The sequence below is a fragment of the Eucyclogobius newberryi genome, unplaced genomic scaffold (assembly GCF_026437365.1).
Source record: "Eucyclogobius newberryi isolate DKJ021-1_F unplaced genomic scaffold, fEucNew1.0.hap1 SCAF_14, whole genome shotgun sequence".
NCBI classification, from domain to species: Eukaryota; Metazoa; Chordata; class Actinopteri; order Gobiiformes; family Gobiidae; genus Eucyclogobius; species Eucyclogobius newberryi.
Window position 1 is genome coordinate 2,494,916 of NW_027315768.1, and position 27,648 is coordinate 2,522,563.

At 47.7% G+C, this 27,648-nt stretch overlaps 1 protein-coding gene across 1 annotated transcript in view; it reads left to right on the top strand.

Annotated features, from left to right (window-relative positions):
* Nucleotides 1–25,539, top strand: part of xpo4 (exportin 4) — a 62,194-nt gene extending 36,655 nt beyond the window's left edge. Inside the window, 17 exon segments of the mRNA XM_072444164.1 lie at nt 893–1,050; nt 13,287–13,461; nt 14,606–14,782; nt 16,345–16,487; nt 18,319–18,464; nt 20,252–20,429; nt 20,517–20,676; nt 20,748–20,917; nt 21,077–21,251; nt 21,320–21,526; nt 21,906–21,992; nt 22,275–22,455; nt 24,041–24,159; nt 24,319–24,449; nt 24,646–24,763; nt 24,890–24,982; nt 25,282–25,539. Of these exon segments, the coding sequence (XP_072300265.1) occupies nt 893–1,050; nt 13,287–13,461; nt 14,606–14,782; nt 16,345–16,487; nt 18,319–18,464; nt 20,252–20,429; nt 20,517–20,676; nt 20,748–20,917; nt 21,077–21,251; nt 21,320–21,526; nt 21,906–21,992; nt 22,275–22,455; nt 24,041–24,159; nt 24,319–24,449; nt 24,646–24,763; nt 24,890–24,982; nt 25,282–25,479 (2,616 nt within the window). The 3' untranslated portion in view covers nt 25,480–25,539.
* Nucleotides 25,540–27,648: the final 2,109 nt, after the last annotated feature.

Sequence of the window (27,648 nt, forward strand, 5' to 3'; positions counted from 1 at the left end):
GTTCTCAGGTTCTCTCTCGTGTGAAGCAGGTTCTCAGGTTCTCTCTCGTGTGAAGCAGGTTCTCAGGTTCCCTCTCGTGTGCAGCAGGTTCTCAGGTTCTCTCTCGTGTGCAGCAGGTTCTCAGGTTCTCTCTCGTATGAAGCAGGTTCTCAGGTTCTCTCTCGTGTGAAGCAGGTTCTCAGGTTCTCTCTCGTGTGCAGCAGGTTCTCAGGTTCTCTCTCGTGTGCAGCAGGTTCTCAGGTTCTCTCGTGTGAAGCAGGTTCTCAGGTTCTCATGTGCAGCAGGTTCTCAGGTTCTCTCTCGTGTGCAGCAGGTTCTCAGGTTCTCTCTCGTCTGCAGCAGGTTCTCAGGTTCTCTCTCGTGTGAAGCAGGTTCTCAGGTTCTCTCTCGTGTGAAGCAGGTTCTCAGGTTCTCTCTCATGTGCAGCAGATTCTCAGGTTCTCTCTCGTGTGCAGCAGGTTCTCAGGTTCTCTCTCGTGTGAAGCAGGTTCTCAGGTTCTCTCTCGTGTGAAGCAGGTTCTCAGGTTCTCTCTCGTGTGCAGCAGATTCTCAGGTTCTCTCTCGTGTGCAGCAGATTCTCAGGTTCTCTCTCGTGTGCAGCAGGTTCTCTCTCGTGTGAAGCAGGTTCTCAGGTTCTCTCTCGTGTGAAGCAGGTTCTCAGGTTCTCTCTCGTGTGCAGCAGGTTCTCAGGTTCTCTCTCGTGTGCAGCAGGTTCTCAGGCTCTCTCTCGTGTGAAGCAGGTTCTCAGGTTCTCTCTCGTGTGCAGCAGGTTCTCAGGTTCTCTCTCGTGTGAAGCAGGTTCTCAGGTTCTCTCTCGTGTGCAGCAGGTTCTCAGGTTCTCTCTCGTGTGCAGCAGGTTCTCAGGTTCTCTCTCGTCCTGGTGTGTTCACAGGTGCATAAAAAAGTCCGTGAAGACTCGGACATGGCCCAGGACTCGCTGCAGTGCCTGGCCCAGCTGGCCTCCATGCACGGGCCCATCTTCCCTGACGAGAGTGCCCAAGTGTCCTACCTGGGCCACATGGTGGAGGGGCTGCTCAGCATGATCAACGGGTCAGTGTCCACAAACTCCACCACAGACTCCGCCACAGACTCCACCGCAGACTCCACCGCAGACTCCACCACAGACTCCACCCCAGACTCCACCCCAGACTCTACCACAGACTCCACCACAGACTCCACCACAGACTCCACCACAGACTCCACCCCAGACTCCACCCCAGACTCTACCACAGACTCCACCACAGACTCCACCACAGACTCCGCCACAGACTCCGCCACAGACTCCACCACAGACTCCGCCACAGACTCCACCACAGACTCCGCCGCAGACTCCGCCACAGACTCCGCCACAGACTCCGCCACAGACTCCGCCACAGACTCCGCCACAGACTCCACCACAGACTCCGCCACAGACTCCACCACAGACTCCACCACAGACTCCGCCACAGACTCCACCGCAGACTCCACCGCAGACTCCACCGCAGACTCCACCACAGACTCCACCACAGACTCCACCCCAGACTCCACCCCAGACTCTACCACAGACTCCACCACAGACTCCACCACAGACTCCACCACAGACTCCACCCCAGACTCCACCCCAGACTCTACCACAGACTCCACCACAGACTCCACCACAGACTCCGCCACAGACTCCGCCACAGACTCCACCACAGACTCCGCCACAGACTCCACCACAGACTCCGCCGCAGACTCCGCCACAGACTCCGCCGCAGACTCCGCCACAGACTCCGCCACAGACTCCGCCACAGACTCCGCCACAGACTCCGCCACAGACTCCACCACAGACTCCGCCACAGACTCCACCACAGACTCTACCACAGACTCCACCGCAGACTCCACCCCAGACTCCACCCCAGACTCCACCACAGACTCCACCACAGACTCCACCACAGACTCCGCCACAGACTCCGCCACAGACTCCGCCACAGACTCCACCACAGACTCCACCACAGACTCCGCCACAGACTCCGCCACAGACTCCGCCACAGACTCCACCACATACACCACAAATCCTCCTCATACCTACGTGGGACCAGATAGTAATATTTTATAACAAGTTAAGTGAAATGTTTACATTATTTGGCTTAATTTACTAGACTAGTAAAGATTAAACTAAAATAAGTTAGTACTAAATAATGCACTCTAAACTAATTTTTTAGTCCCAAAACAACACCTCAACATTAACACAAGTTTAACGCTCTGACTCTCATGGGGATGGTTTGTGTACACTTAAAATAGAATAGAATATAGATCTCAATATCAGATCTCTGGCCTCTCCCATCTCAATTATGAACTGACTCTTTCAGCCTGCTTTAATATAGACATTATATAATGGGATATCGTGAGTGCCCGGTGGTCAAGTAGTTAAGGTGGCAGCACATGTGCCAGGCTCCATGTGCAGCCGACCGCAGTGTTGTGAGTTCAGATCCCAACCCCGACAGTTTACTGTATGTCCTCCCTTCTCTCTCATCCCCATTTCATGCTCAGCTGTCCTGTCTAATAAAGCCTATGGGTAAAAATATCCTTTAAAAAATAAAACTGATAATTTGATATCATGAAATCCCATCTCAAACTAAGCTTCTGGGTTGAAAATAGAATAATATGACAGTGTTCATGAATTGGCCCCTCCCATTTCTATGGAGGTTATTGTGAAGCTCCTGTTCTATTTCCTCCGCTGTTTAACAGTGACATGTGTGATCGGGGCTTGAATGGTCTGGATGTGTTGGTGTTGAGTCGGGGGGGATGTGTTTGAGAACATATTTGTGTGTCTAACTGTGAACATTAACACATTGGAAAATATGGTCTCAAAAAACATTTTGACCTTTGGTATCACTTAAGCACACATTTAAAAAAAAAAGTTTATAAGGTCCAAACATTTGAAACAACATTGACTTCCCCATGCCCATTCCATTCAAACTTGCCCATTCCACCCTATACTTTTCTATGCACATTTTATACATTTTTTCCCTTTATAATTTCAAAATCAAATCTGTTTGTGTGAAGTAGACTTGAAGTAAAGGTGTGAATGTAAAGGTCAGAATGATCCTCAGAAGCCTCAGAAACTTCTTTCTGCTCATCTGATCCAGAACTTTAAATCCAGTCATATCTTTTAATACTGTTTTTAAATTCAACTCTTATCAAATCCCTTCATTTCATTGGTTTTCTTCAAAATGTATTTGTTTTAAACCCATTAGTTTAAGATTCTGGGCAGGTCATTTAGAGCACGTGCAGAGATGATCTGCCTGATACTGACCAGAGGAGAAACTGCATAAGTCGGACTGAAATAAACCGGTTGGTCACGTCAGCTCCAGGACATGAGTCTGAAATGGCCCCCACTGAAATGGCCCCCACTGAAATGGCCCCCACTGAAATGGCCCCCACAGACATGGCCCCCACAGACATGGCCCCCACAGACATGGCCCCCACTGACATGGCCCCCACAGACATGGCCCCCACAGACATGGCCCCCACTGACATGGCCCCCACAGACATGGCCCCCACAGACATGGCCCCCACAGACATGGCCCCCACTGACATGGCCCCCACAGACATGGCCCCCACAGACATGGCCCCCACTGACATGGCCCCCACTGACATGGCCCCCACTGACATGGCCCCCACAGACATGGCCCCCACAGACATGGCCCCCACAGACATGGCCCCCACTGACATGGCCCCCACAGACATGGCCCCCACAGACATGGCTCTGCAGAGGGGGGGCTTCTGAGGGCCACTTCAGACTGGTCACCATTCAGCCGTATATTCTGTAGATAAACTCAACATTCTAATATTTACAAAAAACATCTAATATTTTCTTGCCGTCTGCAACATGGCTGGTTTATACAAAAAGCATTTACCACTTAATCCCAGTTTAATCCTGAATGGGTTCATATTGTGAACAACTGAATCTTGATTTTAAAATATAAATTGCAAATCAGAAATCTAATATTTATTAGAAAACTAATTATTTAATTACAATATCTAATTCCTACTGGGCCCTTAACACATGAGGAGGAGCTGCTGTTGTTTGTCCTCTTGGACCTGCACAAACTCATGCTCAAGATTGTTCTAATTTTTTAGAAAATCAATTAACCTTCTTATTATTTCACATCTTGTGAATGTAATATGAAATTAAACCATTCTGTTGTCAAGACAAAATTAGTTCTCTTTGTAAATTATAGTATTATATTATTGTATATCTCTAGTAAAACCACTATATACAGTGGGCATTGAAAGTATTCAGGCCCCATTTAAAGTTTCACTCTTTGTTTCATTGCAACCATTTGCTAAAATCAAAAAGTTTATTTTATTCCTCATTAATGTTCACTCAGCACCCCATCTTGACAGTAAAAAACAGAAACTTAGAAATGTTTCCAAATTAAAGAAATACTGCAATCTCACAGGGTCATAAGTATTCAGACCCTTTGCTCAGCAGTGACGTGCATTCAGGGGAGGCAGTGCCTCACCTGTCAATCTTGGGGGGAAAACGTAATTATAAAATATAATCAATATTACACACACACACCACACACCACACACCACACACCACACACACCACACACACACACCACACACCACACACCACACACCACACACCACACACCACACACACACACCACACACCACACACACCACACACACACACCACACACCACACACCACACACCACACACCACACACCACACACCACACACCACACACCACACACACCACACACCACACACCACACACCACACACACACACCACACACCACACACCACACACCACACACCCACACCACACACACCACACACACCACACACACATCACATCACACACACCACACACACATCACATCACACACACCACACACACACCACACACACACCACACACACACCACACACACCACACACACCACACACACCACACACACACCACACACACCACACACACCACACACACCACACACACACACACCACACACACTACACACACACACACACACACACAGACAAAACACCCGGACCATGTGCTCTGAGCTTCCATATTCTAGATAATGTATGAAATGTATTTCTGAAACGTGTTTTAGGCAGATTCATTATAAAACCGCAGTAAAAGTTCACTCAGCGAGGCAACAGTGCATGTGCCTCATGGAAGAGGGCGCTCCTGAGCCCGGCCGTGTGTGGACAGGTGCTGACAGGTGCTCGTGTGTGGGCAGGTGCGCTCTCTTCTTCCTTATTCTTGTGTATGTAGAATCTGGACAATATGGACATTTCCAAGTTAAAACGTTTCGCAAATCTGGATTTTCAATCAAAGCAAGAGGTTCTAACTAAAGGAAGAGCTGCACCGGAGCTGAACGGGACTGAGGGCGGAGCTAGTGGGACTGAGGGGGGAGCTAGTGGGACTGAGGGTGGAGCTAGTGGGACTGGGGGCGGAGCTAGTGGGACTGAGGGCGGAGCTAGTGGGACTGGGGGCGGAGCTAGTGGGACTGAGGGCGGAGCTAGTGGGACTGGGGGCGGAGCTAGTGGGACTGGGGGCGGAGCTAGTGGGACTGGGGGCGGAGCTAGAGGGACTGGGGGCGGAGCTAGTGGGACTGAGGGCGGAGCTAGTGGGACTGAGGGCGGAGCTAGGGGCGGAGCTAGTGGGACTGGGGAGGAGCTAGTGGGACTGAGGGCGGAGCTAGTGGGACTGGGGGCGGAGCTAGTGGGACTGAGGGCGGAGCTAGTGGGACTGAGGGCGGAGCAGGTGGGACTGAGGGCGGAGCTGGTGGGACTGAGGGCGGAGCTAGTGGGACTGAGGGCGGAGCTAGTGGGACTGAGAGCGGAGCAGGTGGGACTGAGGGCGGAGCTAGTGGGACTGAGGGTGGAGCTAGTGGGACTGAGGGCGGAGCTAGTGGGACTGTATAGCAATGAATGAAGTCTCCTGCAGCTTCTCCTCTTTCTGGTCCAGAACGAACTGTTTAAGGAGCTCTTATGGTTCATTCACGTTTGTAAATCTGACTCTGAAAGAGGCGGTGCCTCACTCGCCCTGAACCTCACCACATGTCACTGTTGCTCAGTATTGAGTAGAAGCACCTTTTGAGCTAGTACAGCCATGAGTCTTCTTGTGAATGATGTGTATCACTCATGGATTTTGGGATCCTCTGACATTCCTCTTTGCAGATTCTCTCCAGTTCCGTCTTGTTGGATGGTGAACGTTGGTGGACAGCCATTTTCAGGTTTCTCCAGAGATGTTCAATTGGGTTTAGGTCAGGACTCTGGCTGGGCCGGTCAGGAAGGGTCACAGAGTTGTTCCGAAGCCACTTATTAGCTGGTGCTTAGTGTCATTGTCTTGTAACTAATATTATAGACCTGTTTACAACCCACTCTGAGGGAACCCTAATTTGTTGCAGCAATTGGAAACTTACACCTACACTAGACATATCAAATTCGGAGACATTGGAGACAAGAGCAATACATTTAAAAAATCATACATTTTGAAGAATATTGTACGGATTGACATCTGGAGGGAGATGAACCCAGGGTCACACAGGTATATCCATTTTTTCAATTCAACTCAATTTATTTTTGTAACGCCCAAAATCACAACAACAGTTGCCTCTCAGGGCAACAGTGAAAAACTAATTAAGCGATGTCTTTGGTGGCGAGGGACGATGTCCCAGAATCCTCTGTCCTTAGACCCTCCTTCTGCAGGAAAAACTACAAAAAACCTATAAAAAAAGTATAAACCTGGAGGAGTTCCAGATGAAGGAGAGATCTGACTCTCACAGACGAGAGAGAGACAGAGGAGCTGGAGCCACTGGAGGAGAACCAGTTCATCAGGAGGAGAACCAGTTCTTCAGGAGGAGAACCAGTTCATCAGGAGGAGAACCAGTTCTTCAGGAAGAGAACCAGTTCTTCAGGCAGATGAAGGACCGTTCATACAGGGTAGAAACCGCTTCACCAGGAGAGGAGCATCTGGGTCCACAGGTCTTCGGAGTGAGAAAAAGAAAAGGCAATGAACAGTTTTCAAGTGGAATTAAATATCAAATATTGTTTGCTAGAATAAGTAGTGTTTATCAGAGGATAGTGCTCAAGCTGCCATACTTCCCCCAGAGTTGCTCCTAGGGCAGCATAACTGTGGGTTTATATTTCTGTTCCTAACTGGTCTGACCATAAGAGATTTCAAGAGGAACGTTCTACCTCCTACTGTGCTTTTAGAGACTCTTGGGACCACCAGAAGACTCTACCTCCTACTGTGCTTTTAGAGACTCTTGGGACCACCAGAAGGCTCTACCTCCTACTGTGCTTTTAGAGACTCTTGTCACCACCAGAAGGCTCTACCTCCTACTGTGCTTTTAGAGACTCTTGGCACCACCAGAAGGCTCTACCTCCTACTGTGCTTTTAGAGATTCTTGGCACCACCAGAAGCATTTAGAGAGTGAAGAGCTCTGATTGGATGAGATGGTTCTAGAGCATCTTTGAGGTGGGAGGGGCCATGTCATTTATGGCTTTGTAAGTCAGGAGGAGGAGTTTAAATGTGATTCTAAACTGGACAGGAGCCAGTGAAGAGACTCCAGCACCGGCGTAAAGTGCTCTCTTTTTTTAGTTGCTGTTAGTAATCTTGCTGCGGCATTTTGAACCAGTTAAAGCTTTTTATGGAGCTTTTAGGACCTGCTGTGAGCAGGAGTTACAGTCTAATGTAGTCGTTACAAATGCAGGAGACGTTTTTCAGCATCGCTTTTAGGCCGGATTCTTCTGATTTGATCTATATTAAGCAGATGGAAATAGTCTGTTTTACAGACGTGATTTATATGAGCTTTAAATGAGAGCTCCTGGTCAAATAAGAGATAGGACAGTAGCAGCTTTTCCTGCTTTTAGAGACTTTCTGTGTGGGAGGGGCCAAAGGGTCTATCATGATCTAACTCTTTGTTTATGTGAGTGCAGTTCTTGGTTGTACCAGGAGGAGGCGCTTTGGCCTAATGACCTTCTGTTTTAACGGAGCTGCAGCATCAAGTGCAGACTTCAGAGAATTCATGGTCAAGTGGTCAGATCGGTCACTTCCCCTGGACTAAAGCTGTTCTCAGCAGGAGCACATGACATGATCACATGACATGATCACATGACATGTCACTGAATGTTTCTTTGAATTTTGAGATAGATTTTTCAGATATTGTCCTTTTCGTTATAACTTTATTCTGTGGCTGATGATCTTTAAGAATAAACTGAAAGGTAATTATGAAATGATCTGACAATATAGAGTTTTGAGGGAGGACAATGAGGTCAGTAATCTCTTTTCCATACGTTAGGACAAGATCCAGAGTGTTCTTGTGAGTGTGAGTCACTTTATTTACATTCTGAGTGAAACCGATGCTGTCTAACAAGGCGCTGAAGGCATTACTGAGAGGGTCATCACTCACGTTCACATGGATATTTAAGTCTCCAGCTATGACTATTTTATCACAGGCTAGCACTAAGTTTGATATAAACTCTGTTAAAAACTCTGAATAGGGACCAGGAGGTAGATAACTATGAACAAACTCGTGATTGACACATGAGGCTTTAAATGAGTGAAATGTATTGTTAGTTTTCGGGCTCATGAGTCGCTTGAGTGTGAGATCACTGCCACACCACCGCCTCTAAAAATGCACATACAAACCAGTAGATTGTATGTGAACTTTCCCAATTAACATACAATCTACTCTAGAACAGACCATTTCTATATTTTCAATAAAGACGGATTAAGAGCTATCAGGAGTAAAATGACGACGGTGAAACTTCCACGTCCATCCTTTGGAACGCTTCTAAAGCAGTTCTGAGAGGAAACTTGAGCAAACAAGCAGAAAGAATCATTATTACAATACAAGACAGAGTAATGCGATCGTCACCAAACAAGACACACCTCAGAGTGTATAAAGCTCTAAAGACACACCTCAGAGTGTATAAAGCTCTAAAGACACACCTCAGAGTGTATAAAGCTCTAAAGACACACCTCAGAGTGTATAAAGCTCTAAAGACACACCTCAGAGTGTATAAAGCTCTAAAGACACACCTCAGAGTGTATAAAGCTCTAAAGACACACCTCAGAGTGTATAAAGCTCTAAAGACACACCTCAGAGTTTATAAAGCTCTAAAGACACACCTCAGAGTGTATAAAGCTCTAAAGACACACCTCAGAGTGTATAAAGCTCTAAAGACACACCTCAGAGTGTATAAAGCTCTAAAGACACACCTCAGAGTGTATAAAGCTCTAAAGACACACCTCAGAGTGTATAAAGCTCTAAAGACACACCTCAGAGTGTATAAAGCTCTAAAGACACACCTCAGAGTGTATAAAGCTCTAAAGACACACCTCAGAGTGTTAGAAAGCTCTAAAGACACACCTCAGAGCGGTATAAAGCTCTAAAGACACACCTCAGAGCGGTATATAGCTCTAAAGACACACCTCAGAGTGATATAAAGCTCTAAAGACACACCTCAGAGTGTATAAAGCTCTAAAGACACACCTCAGAGTGTATAAAGCTCTAAAGACACACCTCAGAGTGTATAAAGCTCTAAAGACACACCTCAGTGTTAGAAAGCTCTAAAGACACACCTCAGAGTGGTATAAAGCTCTAAAGACATGTCCCTGAGACCAAAAGAAGGGAAGGAGCGACTGGACTGTGCCTCATAGAGACTATTTCTATTCTGAATGTGACTATTGTTTAAACACCTCAATTATGTCCAAAAGAATGGAACAAATCCTCCCAAACTGAATCCACAAAGATCTGACACAAGACGACATAGGACCATCTTTATGAATCATATACAAAATCAACAGAACAAACTCGTAATAATTAGTCTGGACGGTGAGAAGACTTTTGATTTTGCTGGCCATATTTATTTAAAGTGCTAAAGACATTTCAAATATATAATATATCTTGAGGCAGGCTGTGCCTGGGGTGTGAATGAGAATACCTTTGGAACATACTTTTGGTGGCAGGAATAAATGGGACTTGAATGTGGGACCTGTGCTGTTTTGTCATAATGTCTCATTAGTGCTGTTTCTTATGCTTTTTGCCTTTTTTTATCTTCCTCTGGTCCTGTGTTTTTCAGAAATTGAAAATGAAAAAGGGGCCCATATATTTAAAACTTGTTGAAGGTTTTACTTTAATTCTATGTATTTGGACAGAAGACGAGTTGACAAACTCTCTTTTGTTAAACCATTGAAAGTAAAAACAAACATTCAACTACTTCAATGTTTTAGCCTGTTTGTGTGTGGAACCTTCTGTGACATGAAGGGTAACACCTAAAATATTGGGTTATCAGAGGTTTAAACAACATCTGCTGTAGACACTTGTAGATTTCTGGTATTTCTCTCTCAAACTAAAATGTGATTCTATTTAAACTGTAACATCTGTGAACTTGTAGCTCTGGTTTGAGCTAAGGGTCAAGTATAAATACAACGTGCTGGTGAGTAATAGGCTCTTGCTCTCAGTTGTAATCTCCTATTTTCAGATCATTTTTCCTATGGCCTCATTGGACAGCTATGTGCAGCAGTGCACTCATTGATAAGAGGAGGCTGAGGCCTTGTACAGGATTTCTCATGTTGGAAATGGGTTAAATGAATGGAAAAATGAATCGGATCAAAATGACATATGGTCACATTTATCAAATCAGAAATATTGTAATTATTTGGATGTATAATCTTCTCTCATAACAATACAAATAACACAGTATTCCCCTTATTCCATAAGCACGTCTGGGCGTCGCCATTCCACGTAATCCTTCCTCCGGTTGTATTAGTGACCACTGAGACCTCCAGAGAAAATAAGTTCTACACAGACTCAAAGGCGTTCTCAGGCCGTCCAGAGAGTCCATGCAGTGTTGACGTGTTGGTCACATGAACATTGGACATTTTGCACAAATCAAAGCGGAAATGTAATTACAACAGAAGTGCTGATCTGTGGCAAGAGGAGAAAGTGGGTGGGGTGGAATAAGATGAATCATTTCTATATATAACGTATACATGGAGGTACATGAAATAATTGATGTACATAAAATTATGGATGTAAAACTACAATTCGAAATATTTGATTTTCTTTAACTCTAAATACTTTTATTTTCTCAGATAGAAATAATGTATCTATTTTTAGAACCATTGTCAGGGAAGTCTTTCCAGGGGTGTGTTCAACAAAGAGTTGTTCAATTGGCTAGAATTGCTTTATTTGATTGCGGACCTCTGTATCATGCAATTCATATCTGCAAAAAAGATTTTAGATTAAACACTAACAGAACAAAGCCAGAGAGCAAATTATGAAATACAAATATAAATAGACGTCAACTACATAGTTAAATTTCCACTTCAGTTCTCAAATCGACAAAAAAACGTCCATTACGCCTTTAATTTAAGTCTAATATTTGTGAGCAACAGGACAGTCCCAGAACACATGATAGTGGTTTGCCTCCTGGTGCCACAGTTTCTCCAGCAGTCTGTGTTTCCCTGTGAGTAATCGGCACTTTGACCTGGTGTTAGGAAAAAATGTGACACATTTTCCAACAAAATTCCCTCCAGACGTGTAATTTGGTAGATCTCAGAGATGTACACATTGTCTTTCCCACTAGCTTTTAATATATTTAGTAGAGTAGCTATCCAGATTAGAAATGCATTGATATAATTTAGATATTATTCCCTTGATAGTTCTGATGTATAAGCCTGAATAAACATCTTAATCAGAGGTTTGTAATGGTCATTATTTTGTTCAATTTCTTGGTTATAATAACTCCTTATTTGTAAAAACCTATATAAGTCCTGTTCCTCCAAGTCAAATGATTGTTTCAACATATCAAAGCTTTTCATGTGATTCTCTTTTACATCTGGTGAAAAACCTTTAGACCTTTTGTCCTCCAGACCTTGAGTCTCAGTTCTATTTGGTACAAAACCTTTGGTCATAAAACTTTACGAGTTTAAGTTTGTAGCATGTTTGTTTAGTTTGTTCTGATCAGCTCCTTCCATGTTGTAAGAACAGATTTGACCCAGGGATTCTTCACTTCCTCCTCATGACTCAAGCATCTGTCATCTGCAGTAAGAACTGTACAGGAACCTCAGGCACCACATGACTCTCAGTATAAGACCTGTACAGGAACCTCAGGCACCACATGACTCTCAGTATAAGACCTGTACAGGAACCCCCGGCACCACATGACTCTCAGTATAAGACCTGTACAGGAACCTCCGGCACCACATGACTCTCAGTATAAGACCTGTACAGGAACCCCCGGCACCACATGACTCTCAGTATAAGACCTGTACAGGAACCCCCGGCACCACATGACTCTCAGTATAAGACCTGTACAGGAACCCCCGGCACCACATGACTCTCAGTATAAGACCTGTACAGGAACCCCCGGCACCACATGACTCTCAGTATAAGACCTGTACAGGAACCTCCGGCACCACATGACTCTCAGTATAAGGCCTGTACAGGAACCCCCGGCACCACATGACTCTCAGTATAAGACCTGTACAGGAACCCCCGGCACCACATGACTCTCAGTATAAGACCTGTACAGGAACCTCCGGCACCACATGACTCTCAGTATAAGACCTGTACAGGAACCCCCGGCACCACATGACTCTCAGTATAAGACCTGTACAGGAACCTCAGGCACCACATGACTCTCAGTATAAGACCTGTACAGGAACCCCCGGCACCACATGACTCTCAGTATAAGACCTGTACAGGAACCTCCGGCACCACATGACTCTCAGTATAAGACCTGTACAGGAACCTCAGGCACCACATGACTCTCAGTATAAGACCTGTACAGGAACCCCCGGCACCACATGACTCTCAGTATAAGACCTGTACAGGAACCTCCGGCACCACATGACTCTCAGTATAAGACCTGTACAGGAACCTCAGGCACCACATGACTCTCAGTATAAGACCTGTACAGGAACCCCCGGCACCACATGACTCTCAGTATAAGACCTGTACAGGAACCTCCGGCACCACATGACTCTCAGCATAAGACAATTGAGCACAACATTCTGGATCACACCAGCAACGCTCTGATTTGACGTGTATGTGTGTCTGTAAGATAAGATTAGCCTGTCACGTCGGTGTTGTTCACGTGTGTGGTTCACGTGTGTGGTTCACGTGTGTGGTTCACGTGTTTGGTTCACGTGTGTGGTTCACGTGTGTTGTTCACGAGTGTGGTTCACGAGTGTGGTTCACGTGTGTGGTTCACGTGTGTTGTTCACGAGTGTGGTTCACGTGTGTGGTTCACGTGTGTATCTTTCATGTTCTTTGTGTGCAGGATGGACATGGAGGACTCAGAGGCCATGGGCATCTCTAACATGGTTTCCAATTTAATCAGCATGTTCCCGCGCAGCACCCTCACCGCACTGCCCCCTGACCTCTTCACCTCCTTCATCAACTGCCTGACGCTCCTCACCTGCTCGTTCGGACGCAGCGCCGCCCTGGAGGAAACGGTGATTAGGGCAACAAACTTATATCAGCTGTTATTCTTTTGATGCAGTGTGCATAGTTTTATGATGTCCACAATCATGTTTTTAAGTATACAATTCTTCATCATTTATTGTGCTGTTTATTTATTTTCACTAAAAGCATTTTTTATTAATGAATGCACTCAAATTTAACCAGAGGGATCTTATTCTGACCCGGCTCCACAAAGACCACTACCAGACACGGTTGCTTTTTTAGCTTTAAAAGTGAAAGGTTCAATAAATGATGTTCAATATTTAGTTTGTATGGACTTGCTGTGCGATACCTGCTGCCACTGCCCCATCCCATCAGCTCTGAAGCTAAGCAGGACAGGGCCTGGTCAGTACTTGGATGGGAGACCCCGGAACACCAGGTGCCACAGTGGGGTGCTGGTGGGAGGGGCCTTCTTCTGTCAGTCTGCCCCTGGACAACTGTGATTAAAGTAAAACAATTATCTTCAATTTTATTGGCTGGTGGGAAGGTTTCTTAAAATATGTTGTATGTTAAGAGGGTTGTAAACCAACTGATCATAGTCATTATGCTTTATAATGATTATGTCCTGGTATTGTTTAGTTCATTTAGAGTTTCCAGTTTCTTATCACTTATTATATCCCTCTTCAAAATGAGTTTTTGTGACGAGCTATAATGTGCTCCCAAAATACCTCATGAGAACTCTAAAAAGGCTTAGTCTCATTCAGATCAGAAGGGAAAACATTTAATTCAATTCCATTTATTTTTGTAACGGCCATAATCACAAGAGCAGTCGTCTCGGAGGGCGAGAGTGAAAAACCTGGACTTAATGGAATGACTGCACTATACAGTTGGTTCTCAAACTGCGGTACAGGGGCTTCCTCTGGTGGTACACACAATTATCTGCTGTTTCAATATATTTCCCCCACATTTCTGTCATTTGTATTGGTCCAGGTGGTCAACTGGTCGAGCAATTGTCTAGACCAGTTTTAGCCCTAGTTTAGATCTAGAATAATCCGGCTTTAGACATGGTTTATGGTGCAAACTCTTGGTGTCAAAGGTTTGCACTATACTGTGTAGTGGTGTCTCTCCGTAAGCCGTGTAAATGTAGCTTCCCCTTTGGTGCTTCTCTGCTGACCTCTGACCTTTGTGCGTGTGCAGCTGGACAAAGATGACATGGTGTACATGGAGGCGTACGAGCGCCTGCTGGAGTCCTGGCTCACCCTGGTGCGGGACGACCAGCACTTCCCTCGCGGCTGCTTCGTCCAGCCGGCCGTGCAGGTCTTCAATGCCTACATCCAGTGCCACCTGTGTGCTCCCGACGGCACACGCAACATGGTGAGACCTCCACCCAAACACCCCACCCCCACATCACAGTGCCCACACAGACCAGGCAATGCACCACTGCCAAGACCTCCACCCAAACACCCCACCCCCACATCACAGTGCCCACACAGACCAGGCAATGCACCACTGCCAAGACCTCCACCCAAACACCCCACCCCCACATCACAGTGCCCACACAGACCAGGCAATGCACCACTGCCAAGACCTCCACCCAAACACCCCACCCCCACATCACAGTGCCCACACAGACCAGGCAATGCACCACTGCCAAGACCTCCACCCAAACACCCCACCCCCACATCACAGTGCCCACACAGACCAGGCAATGCACCACTGCCAAGACCTCCACCCAAACACCCCACCCCCACATCACAGTGCCCACACAGACCAGGCAATGCACCACTGCCAAGACCTCCACCCAAACACCCCACCCCCACATCACAGTGCCCACACAGACCAGGCAATGCACCACTGCCAAGACCTCCACCCAAACACCCCACCCCCACATCACAGTGCCCACACAGACCAGGCAATGCACCACTGCCAAGACCTCCACTTCACTGTGCTTCACTGCAAAGTGAAGCACATGAAATGGCAAAGCACTTGTACAAAATGTTTCGAGGCTTCTAAACACTTTTCCAGAGTGACATCTAGTGGTATGTTTTATTACTACATCCAAGTGATCCAAACCACTTTCTATGTGCAATTGCCAATAAAATGATATTTATGAATGCATTTGTGTTTCTTAGACTAATATGATTATAAAAAAGAAATATTTATTAAAAAGCGAGAATTTTAGGTTTTATTTTGCAGTGTTTTATTTGATTTATTTGTGCTTTTATTCTCTTACTTGGGAGTACGGCGCTCCAATGTGAGCGTGTGTCACAGGTGTGTGAGTGTCTCTCTGACTATCACTACTATCACCTTTTGTGGAGCAGGTTGAGGCTTTAGAGTCATAAGTTTGAGACCGACTGTTCTTTGTTTAAAGGCGTAATGAAGGATTTTTGTGCATGTACTATTTCATATTCATGTATTATCCTTTCCTTTTTTTGAGGGCATTTTTATAGTTTGTATGTTTTACAAAAGCAATACAGATCCATGCTCTTATTTTTTGATCTTTTAAAACGATCATGGTGCATTATGGGTAAATTCCCCAGTTGGAGGCACTTGTGTATCCTTGGTAAAGTATCAGTCCTGGACTCTGCCTCGTGTGTCAGGCTGAAGCAGCGCTGCACAGGAGTAGAGACTTTTAATTTACACTACATTGTACATTGCAATAGTAATACTTCACTTTTTATTTGGATTATAGTCATTTTTATGTAATTTGACTTGAATAGCATTTTCATTGTATCTTGAACCACATTAGGTCAATTCTACAACATATTTAAGTCTAAAAGGTCAAATAATGAGCCATTTATTGATCAAAAATGTGTAAATTTAAAAATGCAATCAGCCTTAAAATAGATATGTGCACCTTTGTGACATTGTGTTCAATGTTTGTTCTTCTTAATGTCATATATTCTAAAACGTGTTCCTTCATTTTCTCTGTAAAGTCTGCAAACGGCGTCGCGTCACATGAGGACGACGAGATCAACGAGATTCAGGAGGACGACCGCGAGCTCTTCTCCGACCAACTGTGCAGCATCGGCATGATGGGACGTGTGGCCGCCGAGCACTGCATCCCCCTCCTCACCAGGTACAGCCCCTCCCCCTCCTCACCAGGTACAGCCCCCTCCTCTCCAGGTACAGCTCCTCCCCCTCCTCACCAGGTACAGCCCCTCCCCCTCCTCACCAGGTACAGCCCCCTCCTCTCCAGGTACAGCTCCTCCCCCTCCTCACCAGGTACAGCCCCCTCCTCACCAGGTACAGCCCCCTCCTCACCAGGTACAGCCCCTCCCCCTCCTCACCAGGTACAGCCCCTCCCCTCCTCACCAGGTACAGCCCCTCCCCCTCCTCACCAGGTACAGCCCCTCCCCTCCTCACCAGGTACAGCCCCTCCCCCTCCTCACCAGGTACAGCCCCTCCCCCTCCTCACCAGGTACAGCCCCCTCCTCACCAGGTACAGCCCCTCCCCTCCTCACCAGGTACAGCCCCTCCCCCTCCTCACCAGGTACAGCCCCCTCCTCTCCAGGTACAGCTCCTCCCCCTCCTCACCAGGTACAGCCCCCTCCTCACCAGGTACAGCCCCTCCCCTCCTCACCAGGTACAGCCCCTCCCCCTCCTCACCAGGTACAGCCCCTCCCCTCCTCACCAGGTACAGCCCCTCCCCCTCCTCACCAGGTACAGCCCCTCCCCTCCTCACCAGGTACAGCCCCTCCCCCTCCTCACCAGGTACAGCCCCTCCCCTCCTCACCAGGTACAGCCCCTCCCCCTCCTCACCAGGTACAGCCCCCTCCTCACCAGGTACAGCCCCTCCCCTCCTCACCAGGTACAGCCCCTCCCCCTCCTCACCAGGTACAGCCCCCTCCTCTCCAGGTACAGCTCCTCCCCCTCCTCACCAGGTACAGCCCCCTCCTCACCAGGTACAGCCCCTCCCCTCCTCACCAGGTACAGCCCCTCCCCCTCCTCACCAGGTACAGCCCCTCCCCTCCTCACCAGGTACAGCCCCTCCCCCTCCTCACCAGGTACAGCCCCTCCCCTCCTCACCAGGTACAGCCCCTCCCCCTCCTCACCAGGTACAGCCCCTCCCCTCCTCACCAGGTACAGCCCCTCCCCCTCCTCACCAGGTACAGCCCCTCCCCTCCTCACCAGGTACAGCCCCTCCCCCTCCTCACCAGGTACAGCCCCCTCCTCTCCAGGTACAGCCCCTCCCCCTCCTCACCAGGTACAGCCCCTCCCCCTCCTCACCAGGTACAGCCCCTCCCCTCCTCACCAGGTACAGCCCCTCCCCCTCCTCACCAGGTACAGCCCCCTCCTCACCAGGTACAGCCCCTCCCCCTCCTCACCAGGTACAGCCCCCTCCTCTCCAGGTACAGCCCCTCCCCCTCCTCACCAGGTACAGCCCCTCCCCCTCCTCACCAGGTACAGCCCCTCCCCTCCTCACCAGGTACAGCCCCTCCCCCTCCTCACCAGGTACAGCCCCCTCCTCACCAGGTACAGCCCCTCCCCTCCTCACCAGGTACAGCCCCTCCCCCTCCTCACCAGGTACAGCCCCCTCCTCTCCAGGTACAGCTCCTCCCCCTCCTCACCAGGTACAGCCCCCTCCTCACCAGGTACAGCCCCTCCCCTCCTCACCAGGTACAGCCCCTCCCCCTCCTCACCAGGTACAGCCCCCTCCTCACCAGGTACAGCCCCTCCCCTCCTCACCAGGTACAGCCCCTCCCCCTCCTCACCAGGTACAGCCCCCTCCTCTCCAGGTACAGCTCCTCCCCCTCCTCACCAGGTACAGCCCCCTCCTCACCAGGTACAGCTCCTCCCCCTCCTCACCAGGTACAGCCCCCTCCTCACCAGGTACAGCCCCTCCCCTCCTCACCAGGTACAGCCCCTCCTCCTCTTGAGTGTGCTCAGCAGCTCTTGTGCATGTGCAGCTTGTTAGAAGAGCGGGTGACACGCCTCCATGGCCAGCTCCAGAGGACACAGCAGCACCTCATGGCCGCCTCGGATCTGGCAACAGTCGACCGCAAAGTCCTGGACGACTTGTACGAAGACATCCACTGGATCATCCTGGTCTCGGGTCAGTACTCATTGGCTGTGGTCACCAGGGCTAATTTATCCTCAGCTCTTTTAAGTGTTTTCTTATCTCACTGTCAGATTAAAGTTTGAGTTTGACGATAGGACGTTGTATCGTCAATGAAAAAGCCTCCGTCACCTTCAGCGTCGCTTCATGATGCATCTACATAAAACCTACAGCAGTTTTTTGCCGTCACAATGTCACACATTTGCCTTACAGTTTCAAATGGTGCAGGCAGCAGTGGCAGGAGCTTGTAATGATGTATTTTGCATTAAAATTAGGGATGTCAATTGATAAAGAATATCTGATCAATCACACTTTTGACATATGATTAATCATGAATAATCGCACTGTATGTTTTTTTTTTTTTTTTTCAATTTGAGACAATCTAGACATTGAATTATATGTTGAGTCTGTTTGACCACATGTTTCAAGTGGTGTTGACAGATGTAGTTATTCCGGCGGGAAAACAAGAAGAAGAAAAGGCAATGAACAGATTGCAAATGAAATATTGAATATAGTTTGATAGAATACGTGTTTATCAGAGGATAGTGTTCAAGCTGCCATACTTCCCCCAGAGTTGCTCCTAGGGCAGGGGATCTGAAGCTGTGGGTTTGTATTTCTGTTCCTAACTGGTCTGACCAGAAGTCATTTCATAGAGGAACGTTTTAAGCCTGGACTTAAATGAAGAGACTGTGTCGCCTCTTTAACATGGACAGAGCTGATTCCATCACACAAGAGCTCTACCTCCTACTGTGCTTTTAGAGACTCTTGGGACCACCAGAAGGCTCTACCTCCTACTTGTGCTTTTAGAGACTCTTGGGACCACCAGAAGCATATAGAGAGTGAAGAGCTCTGTTTGGATGATATGGTTCTAGAGCATCTTTGAGGTGGGAGTTGCTGCTGCTGCTGCTGCAAATGCTGCAAATGCTGCAAATGCTGCAAATGCTAAGTTAGGGCAAAACCAGAAAACATCCTTGATTCCCACAGGTTTATTCAGTGTGGTCTGAGCACAGATGATGAAAATCGGGAGAGTCTGGAACAGATACAGAAATCTGGGCAAAACTTGAATTTGTATAGTTACAGGGTTTTTATAGTAGAGAAAGGGGGAGTATAGTTTTTCTTTTTGCTGATATTTCTTTATGGGGGGCCACACCTAAATGTTTAGGGGATTCTGTCTGGGAAGGTCTCTCTAAAGGACAGAGGGGGGCGCCAGTAAGAGATAATTTCAGTTTTTTGTACATTGAGTTTGTATCCAGACATTGGACCAATATCATGAGGGAAATACATCACATTGGGGATGGAAATGTCTGGTTTGGTGAGATATATGAAGACATCATCTGCATAGTAATTGAGACACCATAAATAGTTTCAGATTGTCCAATACATTGGGCCAAAGTCAGTGTCAACTGGCCATTCATTTTGACTCGTGAAAAGTGCCTCAATATTTGTTATTATTAAGTCCTCTTTTTTACATTTTCTCAGTACAGTACAAATGATTTTCAAACTAGCGTGAATTAAGCTTCCATAAATGATCAACTATGTCATAGGAATATATATAAATCAAAGTAAATGCCGGTGTATAGCTGTACGTATAGAAGCCTGTTAAGTTGATCTATACTGAGGACAGAAAGGTCCTAGTCTTAGTGGGTTTCCCTGAGCGCACGCCTCTGCTTAACAGGATGAATCATTGGTGTACCTTAGTGTTAAGCGCTGCTCATAGTGTCACTGTCCTGTGACATCTGTCAGTCACTACAGTAACTTTACACAGGGCATAAATGTGTTGTCAGGGCATGTTCTGGCAGACGACCCTCAAGGTGAGACGCCGCTCATCCCTTCAGAGGTCATGGAGTTCTCCATCAAACACACCACAGAGGTCGACATCAACACCACGCTGCAAATCCTGGGCTCTCCTGGCGAAAAGGCCTCTTCCATTCCTGGCTTCAACCGCACAGACTCTGTCGTCCGGTTAGTCTATACCAGACTTTAGATGGGACCCAAGCCTGAGTCATCGCACCAGAACATTTGGGCATTACATGTTTGCTCTTGTGTCAGATTGCTGTCTGCCGTGCTGCGCACATCTGAAGTGGAGTCCAGAGCCACCAGAGCCAGCCTGATGGAGCTGCTCAGTCCTCAGATGGGGAAGGACATCGTGTGGTTCCTCCGCCGCTGGACCAAGAGCTACCTGCTGCTGGACGAGAAGCTGTATGAGCAGGTACCAGAGCTCAGGGCTTTACATCCCCATCAGGACATGAGCAGATGCAGTAATCTAATGTGTCCTGTCAGATCAGCATGCCTCTGACTACAGCGTTTGGGCCCGACACAGAGGGCTCCAAGTGGATTGTGGGATATCTTCTGGAGAAGATCATCAGTAACCTGTCTGTGTGGAGCTCCGAGAGTGAGCTGGCCACCGACACAGTGGAGCTGCTAGTCACCCTGGTGGAGAGGAGGGAGCGGTGAGCTTCAAGATTCTACACTTGTAGCTCTCACATAACCAGCTATACATCATTTAGAACTGCATTGCCTTCTACGCAAATGGAGAACATATATATAATGTATAATTCGAGACTAACACCAAGAGCTAAGTGTTGTGTGCGTGTTCTGTTTGTGTGCAGGGCCAACCTGGTGGTGCAGTGTGAGGGCTGGTGGAGGCTGGCGAAGCAGTTTGCCAGTCGCAGCCCCCCTCTCCATATGCTGTCCAGCTCTGTGCAGAGGAGCCTCATGAAGGCACTGGTCCTGGGAGGCTTTGCTAACATGGACTCAGACACCAAGCAGCAGTACTGGGCTGAGGTGAGCTCCTGTCCAGTATTGTCCTCTTGTACTGCTTTTAGACCTCATAGTCACTGTTGTGTGAGCAGGTCCTCCACCCGCTGCAGCAGCGCTTTCACAACCTGATCAATCAGGAGAACTTTGCTCAGATGAGCCAGGAGGAGGCTGTGAAGCAGGAGATCATAGCCACACTGGAAGCTCTGTGCGGCATCGCAGAGGCCACACAGATCGATAACGTGGCCTCGCTCTTCTCTTTCCTCATGGACTTCCTGTCCAGCTGCATCGGACTCATGGAGGTACGAAGGCACAATCACATTTCTCTTCCCAAACAGAGCTTGCTCTTAACCAGGTAATAATGTCGGGGTTTTTATAGTATTTTGCTGAAAAAACACATTTCTAAGAGGCTGTGTATTCAGGGGCAGAGCATCATTTGACACATGGCGCCTCACATCTTTTTCACATGACTGTAATGTCGCTGCTGTGTAAACGGGGCCTACGTAATCCTGCTAATCCAGCTATTAAAACCCTCAGAGCTCCTGTGGCCGCACTTACACTGGGCTTGTTCTGATCAGCTCTCAAACTGTTGCCAGGAGAGGCATTCTTCTACTTTATTATTAGTTATGAAAATGGCATGACCAGATGAGCGTGAACTCTGACATTTGAAGCTGCTTTCAGGTGTACAGCAGCACACCGGAGACCGTGAACCTGATCATCGAGGTCTTTGTGGAGGTGGCTCATAAACAGATCTGTTACCTGGGAGAGGTACGCTCTCTAGAACACTACAGCACGGCACATACTGGAGAGATCTCACCTGTTCATGTGTTTCCCTTTGTGCCTCTGTGTCTGTCTGTGTCTGTGTCTGTGTCTGTGTCTGTGTCTGTGTCTGTGGCTGTGGCTGTGGCTGTGTCTGTGTCTGTGTCTGTGTCTGTGTCTGTGTCTGTGTCTGTGGCTGTGTCTGTGTCTGTGTCTGTGTCTGTGTCTGTGTCTGTGTCTGTGGCTGTGGCTGTGGCTGTGGCTGTGGCTGTGGCTGTGGCTGTGCTGCAGACCAAGTGCATGAAGCTGTATGAAGCCTGCCTGACGCTGCTGCAGGTTTACTCCAAGAACAACCTGAATCGAAAGCGTGGCGACGCCTCAGCGGAGGAGGACCAGTACCAGGACCTGCTGCTCATCATGGAGCTGCTCACCAACCTTCTGTCCAAAGAGTTCATCGACTTCAGCGACACAGGTCACACCTCCAGCTTCAGCAGATACTTTCATCTAGTTTGATCTGAGTGTTGGCCGTTTGTTTTACATCTTAGTTTTCTTTAGTTATTCAAAAAAAGAAAAAAATGTTTTTGTCTTAGTAATGACCAAACCATCAAAGTCTGTGCATACGACGGAAACATTTCAGTAAAATCCTCAATAAAACTTTGGCAGTGCTGGGGAGGCTTGTATAAAACAATGAAGAGAATGGATGGAGACCGTTTTAGCTCCATTTTAAAGGATACATACTCAAATGATGAAAACACCCCAAAAGACAACCTGCGGGTAATTATTTCATCTCTAAAGACAGCACAGACTCCACCCCCTTTTTTGTTTTCTCGTGTTTCAGATTCAAACTTAAAGTTGGGTGGAGCAGATTCTATCAGAACTACATTTCCTGTGTTTTTGTCAAGCCATGTTTCAGTTAAAAACATAAAATCAAGGCTCTTTTTACATAGGGCCGCGGGTTGGTTTGATTTTTAATATGACAATAAGTCCCGGCAACGCTGAGACCCAGTGCATCCTCTCTATGGGAGATACCAGGTGAAGGGCGAGGGGGGATGGGGGGTGGGGCTTTTGTAGCCGGGGAGAGTTTTCTCTGTTTTGAAGAGTCATAAAATAAGGCATAGCTACTTTAGACACTTAATTGTATTGACACTGAGTCAGGGAAAGTAACGGCTTTGTTGAAGATTTAGTAAAAATGTTGGCTCAGTCGACAAAACTTGTTCTTAGGTGATTTTTATCCACACCCACTTCCCAAAGCAGTAGAAGAGTATTTACAGTGAGCAAACAACGACACTCAAAGTATGTACAGGATTCCAAACCGTACAGCAAACACAACGTCTCACAGCAGACATGACACGCTCTCTTCAGCTCTCTCTCCAACAATGAGAAGAGCTCCTTTTAAACCCCCCAGCCCCTCCCCCAGACCCTCCCCCAGACCCTCCCCTGGGCAAAACAATTACCAAAAGAGAGGGTGAAACACAAAAATGGTATAAATCAACAAAACTCACTAAATCAAATTGACCCTTTAACTGAATGACGTCTCCATAGAAACACATGAAACAATAATGTATGACAAAAAGACACATTTTAAACTAAATGGTCGAGTCCTCTGGTCACGTGACCGCTATAAACTGCACCTCGGCAGTGCCTTGGGTTGGCCCATAGGAGGCAGCAGCAGGTGAGTGTGGGGAATGCTCTACAACAGGGAACAGTTCAGGGAAGTGAAGGGCCATGATGCAGTTCACTGGGCGCTCTGCAAACGCCAAGAGCGCTCCTGAGCTTGGAGGCTCAGGGCTGCCCTCTATTGTCTTGGCAGAATTGGTCAGTATTGGTCAGTATTGACTTGCAAATCACCTGAAATCCAGGAAATGATGCAACCTCATTAATATGCATCACCTTATCAAAATATTGCAATGTCAATATTGTGACTCTAAGTATCACGATATTTAGATAAATACATTTTTTTCGCCCGCCCCTCGTATCACTTTGACCCTGACACAAACCAGGGCTCTATGTAAGAATGCCCAGCCTGACCTGTGTCTCCTGATGTGCTGCTGTTTCAGATGAAGTGTTCCGGAGCCAGGACCAGGGAGCCACAGCTGGGCGCAACGTCTCTGCCGCAGACGTTGTTCTGTACGGAGTCAACATCGTGCTGCCGCTCATGTCCCAGGACCTGCTGAAGGTACACCCCACTACTCCTCCTCCTCCTGTCCGCAGAGTCAGTTTCTGTCTGGAGATCTGGTTGTCGAGGCCCCTGCCGTCGACTGCTGCACAGATCTCTCTGCCCTTACGGATCCTTAAGAATCTAAAGTCCTTCATCTCTTGTGTGTTTCTCCTTCAGTTCCCTTCACTGTGTAACCAGTACTACAAGCTCATCACCTTCATCTGTGAGATCTTCCCTGAGAAGATCCCTCAGCTGCCCGAAGAGCTCTTCAAGAGCCTCATGTTCTCCCTGGAGTTGGGCATGACCTCGTATCCTTGCTTTCTCTGGATGAGGAGAAAACAATATTAATTTGAAAGCGAAATAGACCCGTCCTTTTCAAAACACTTTTTGAGGACTTTTTTCTTGCAAAAGATACTCTTTGAATTGTTGTTTGCTATGGCAACAGTCCCAGTGTTTCATCCTCTGAACATGTGGATTCGGTGGCTCCCTTGACTGTGTGTGCAGGATGAGCTCAGAGATCAGTCAGCTGTGTCTGGAGGCTCTGTCTCCTCTGGCCGAGCACTGCGCCAAGAGCCCCGACAAGGACACGCCCCTGACTCACGCTACACAACACTTCCTCAAGGTGAGCTATAGCTAGTCCTTCTGTCCAAGGCTCCGGAGCCCCGTCTCAGGCTCCAGAGCCCCGTTCCAGGCTCCGGAGCCGTCCTCTGCAGTGGAACTGTCTAACACTCTGTGCTCTTGTTTGCAGCTGGTGTTTGACATGCTGCTGCTCCAGAAGCACAACACTGAGATGACGGTGGCAGCAGGAGAAGCCTTCTACTCACTCGTGTGCCTACACCAGGTGTGTACCCGCTGTGTACCTGCTGTACCCGCCGTGTACCCGCCGTGTGGACACTGGTGTCATCACTGCACGTCCACTGTCCAGTCCTTCTCATGCTGTTACCTGCTGTTACCTGCTGTTACCCGCTGTGTACCCGCTGTTACCCGCTGTGTACCCGCTGTGTACCCGCTGTTACCCGCTGTGTACCCGCTGTGTCGAAGTTTAGTCTAGTTTAGTCAATATCCACAGCTGTTACCCGCTGTTACCTGCTGTTACCCGCTGTTACCCGCTGTTACCCGCTGTGTACCCGCTGTGTGCAGGTGGAGTACTCTGAGCTGGTGCAGGCCCTGCTCTCCACACAGAGGGACGCTGTCATCTACCAGCGCCTGGCAGACGCCTTCCGCCAGCTCAGCGCCAGCAGCTCCCCGCCCACGATGGACCGCAAACAGAAGCTGGCCTTCCTCAAGAGCCTGGAGGAGTTTGTGGCCAACGTGGGCGGCCTTCTGTGCGTCAAATAACCTCCGAGGGAAATGCAGCGACCGCTCTGACGCCCAGAGGAGCGTGGGTGCTTCAGAGGAGTGTGGGTGCTTCAAAGGAGCGTGGGTGCTTCAAAGGAGCGTGGGTGCTTGGCACACTCACACCAGACTTTAGTATTCCACGTGTGAGTCCAGATCCTCAGAGAAGAGCATATCTCTGCTGTGGACGCAGTGGACGCTATGTTGCAGCGCACTGAGCAGCACTGAGCAGCACTGACCTGGGCAGACCACGCCCCACAGCTCTGGTCACTGTGGGGCTGCACATCAGGGACGCCCAGTTTATTTTTCTAATGCTATGAATTTGACTCAGGCAGAAATGACAATTCAGGGATGGAGAGTTTGAGAAGAAAGGAATCATGTTGAACTGAAATGGAAGGACATGTTTGAATCGCAGAAACCAAATTAGAAACAAGCTTTGTCTAGTGCCCATTTCAACAAAATATATGTATATAAAGGCTGATCAGTGTTTTTGGTTCACGCGCTCACTTTATGAAGGTAATTTCAGGCTGAACATGATGTTTTAGTTTGTTGTTGGGTCGTTTGGTCCAGTGGTCATTCAGATGACCATCACAAGCAGGTCATCTGAATATTGGACACGCTTCACTATCAACTATCGTGACTCTGACTTCACTTTGTCAGGTCCTTCTGCTGTTTGATGGATGATGTAAAAAGTAAAACCCTTTTTATTTTCGGTCTCGGTAGCGACCGCTGTTCATTGGGATATGCAGCTGTGCAGTGCCACGTGTGCCAGTCTGCCACGTGTGCCAGTCTGCCACGTGTGCCAGTCTGCCACGTGTGCCAGTCTGCCACGTGTGCCAGTCTGCCACGCGCCAGCCTGTTCCCTTCAGTGCCTTGATCTTCTGAATGACCAGCAGATGTGCCTGTCGTTCTGCCACACGCCTCACACAACCAAATAAGACACTAAAGATGTACATATGTATTTTAAACCCAGAATGTGTTGTGACTGATGCTTGGCGGCGCCGCCCAGCGCGTTGGCGGCGCGCGCTGAGGCTGAGCCGCTGAAGACTATTGGACTTTACACTGTGGCCAGTTCAAAGATGTGCTGGAGTCAAAGGCCCCGCCCTCGGCCCCGCCCTTTACCCTCGGCACGCCGGTTTTTAATCAAGTGTACATAAAGTTGTTTAATAAAATGCTGTTGACTTTTATTTGTGTAGTTTTACATTTACTTTGGTTTTATGCAGAAAAGGTATTTGTACATTTGCATTCAAAGTGCTGTCACTCAAGTGTAACGAGCTCATCGATGCCAAACACAAAAGGAGAAACTTGCCACATCACAGTCGTGTCCTGGAGCAGAGCCGGGGAATCATCGCTTACGTTTTGGTTATGATTATATTTAGTGGTCGTGGGCCCAAGTGGCAGCTTTATTAAGGACAGTGTTGAGGGGGCGTGGCACATGCGCCCTTACAGCAGTGGTACTTCTACTGGAGCTCAACGCCACCTGGAGGCGAGAGATGGAAGCGCTGCACACAATGAGATGTCCAACACAAAGCATGTGTCAGCATGAAACTGAAAATACTAAAGGACTAAAGGGTCACTTTGTTCTGGAGGATGACGAGTGGGAAAGTATAAGTACATCTCACTGGAGAACCACAGGATCACATGTTCTGTTGGAAAAGTGTGTCTGGTTTCTTTCTAAGCCCATGTCAAAGTGCCCATTACTCACAGGGAAATGCAGACTGTTGGAGAGGATGTGGCTGCAGGAGGCGGCCTTCAGCAAAGTAATACTTTGATTACTGTATTTATTTATCCTTCTCCATGAGAACTCTCCATGTCCTTTCCTCAGGATGAACCCCAAACATGTGAAAAGAACTGCAGACCTACTTTATCACTAACATCAACTTTGAGTTCCTTGATTTTTAAAACACCACTGACTTCCACATTCTGTAATATTCAAGGCTTTTGTTGCTTATTAAATACAAATCCAACATCATCTGGCGAAAGGAAGGAGGAGTGAGGGAAGGAAGGAGGAGTGAGGGAGAAAAAATGGTGCTCTCGGGCCAGAATGAACATCCTGTAAATCCTGGTGTTGCCTGGGTCATTTTCGTGTGGATTTTGGGCACTCTGATCTTATTGGTAATGAAAAGGCAAAAGAATGAGGTAGTTTTTGGTTCTTTTTAAGAGTTTTTTGCA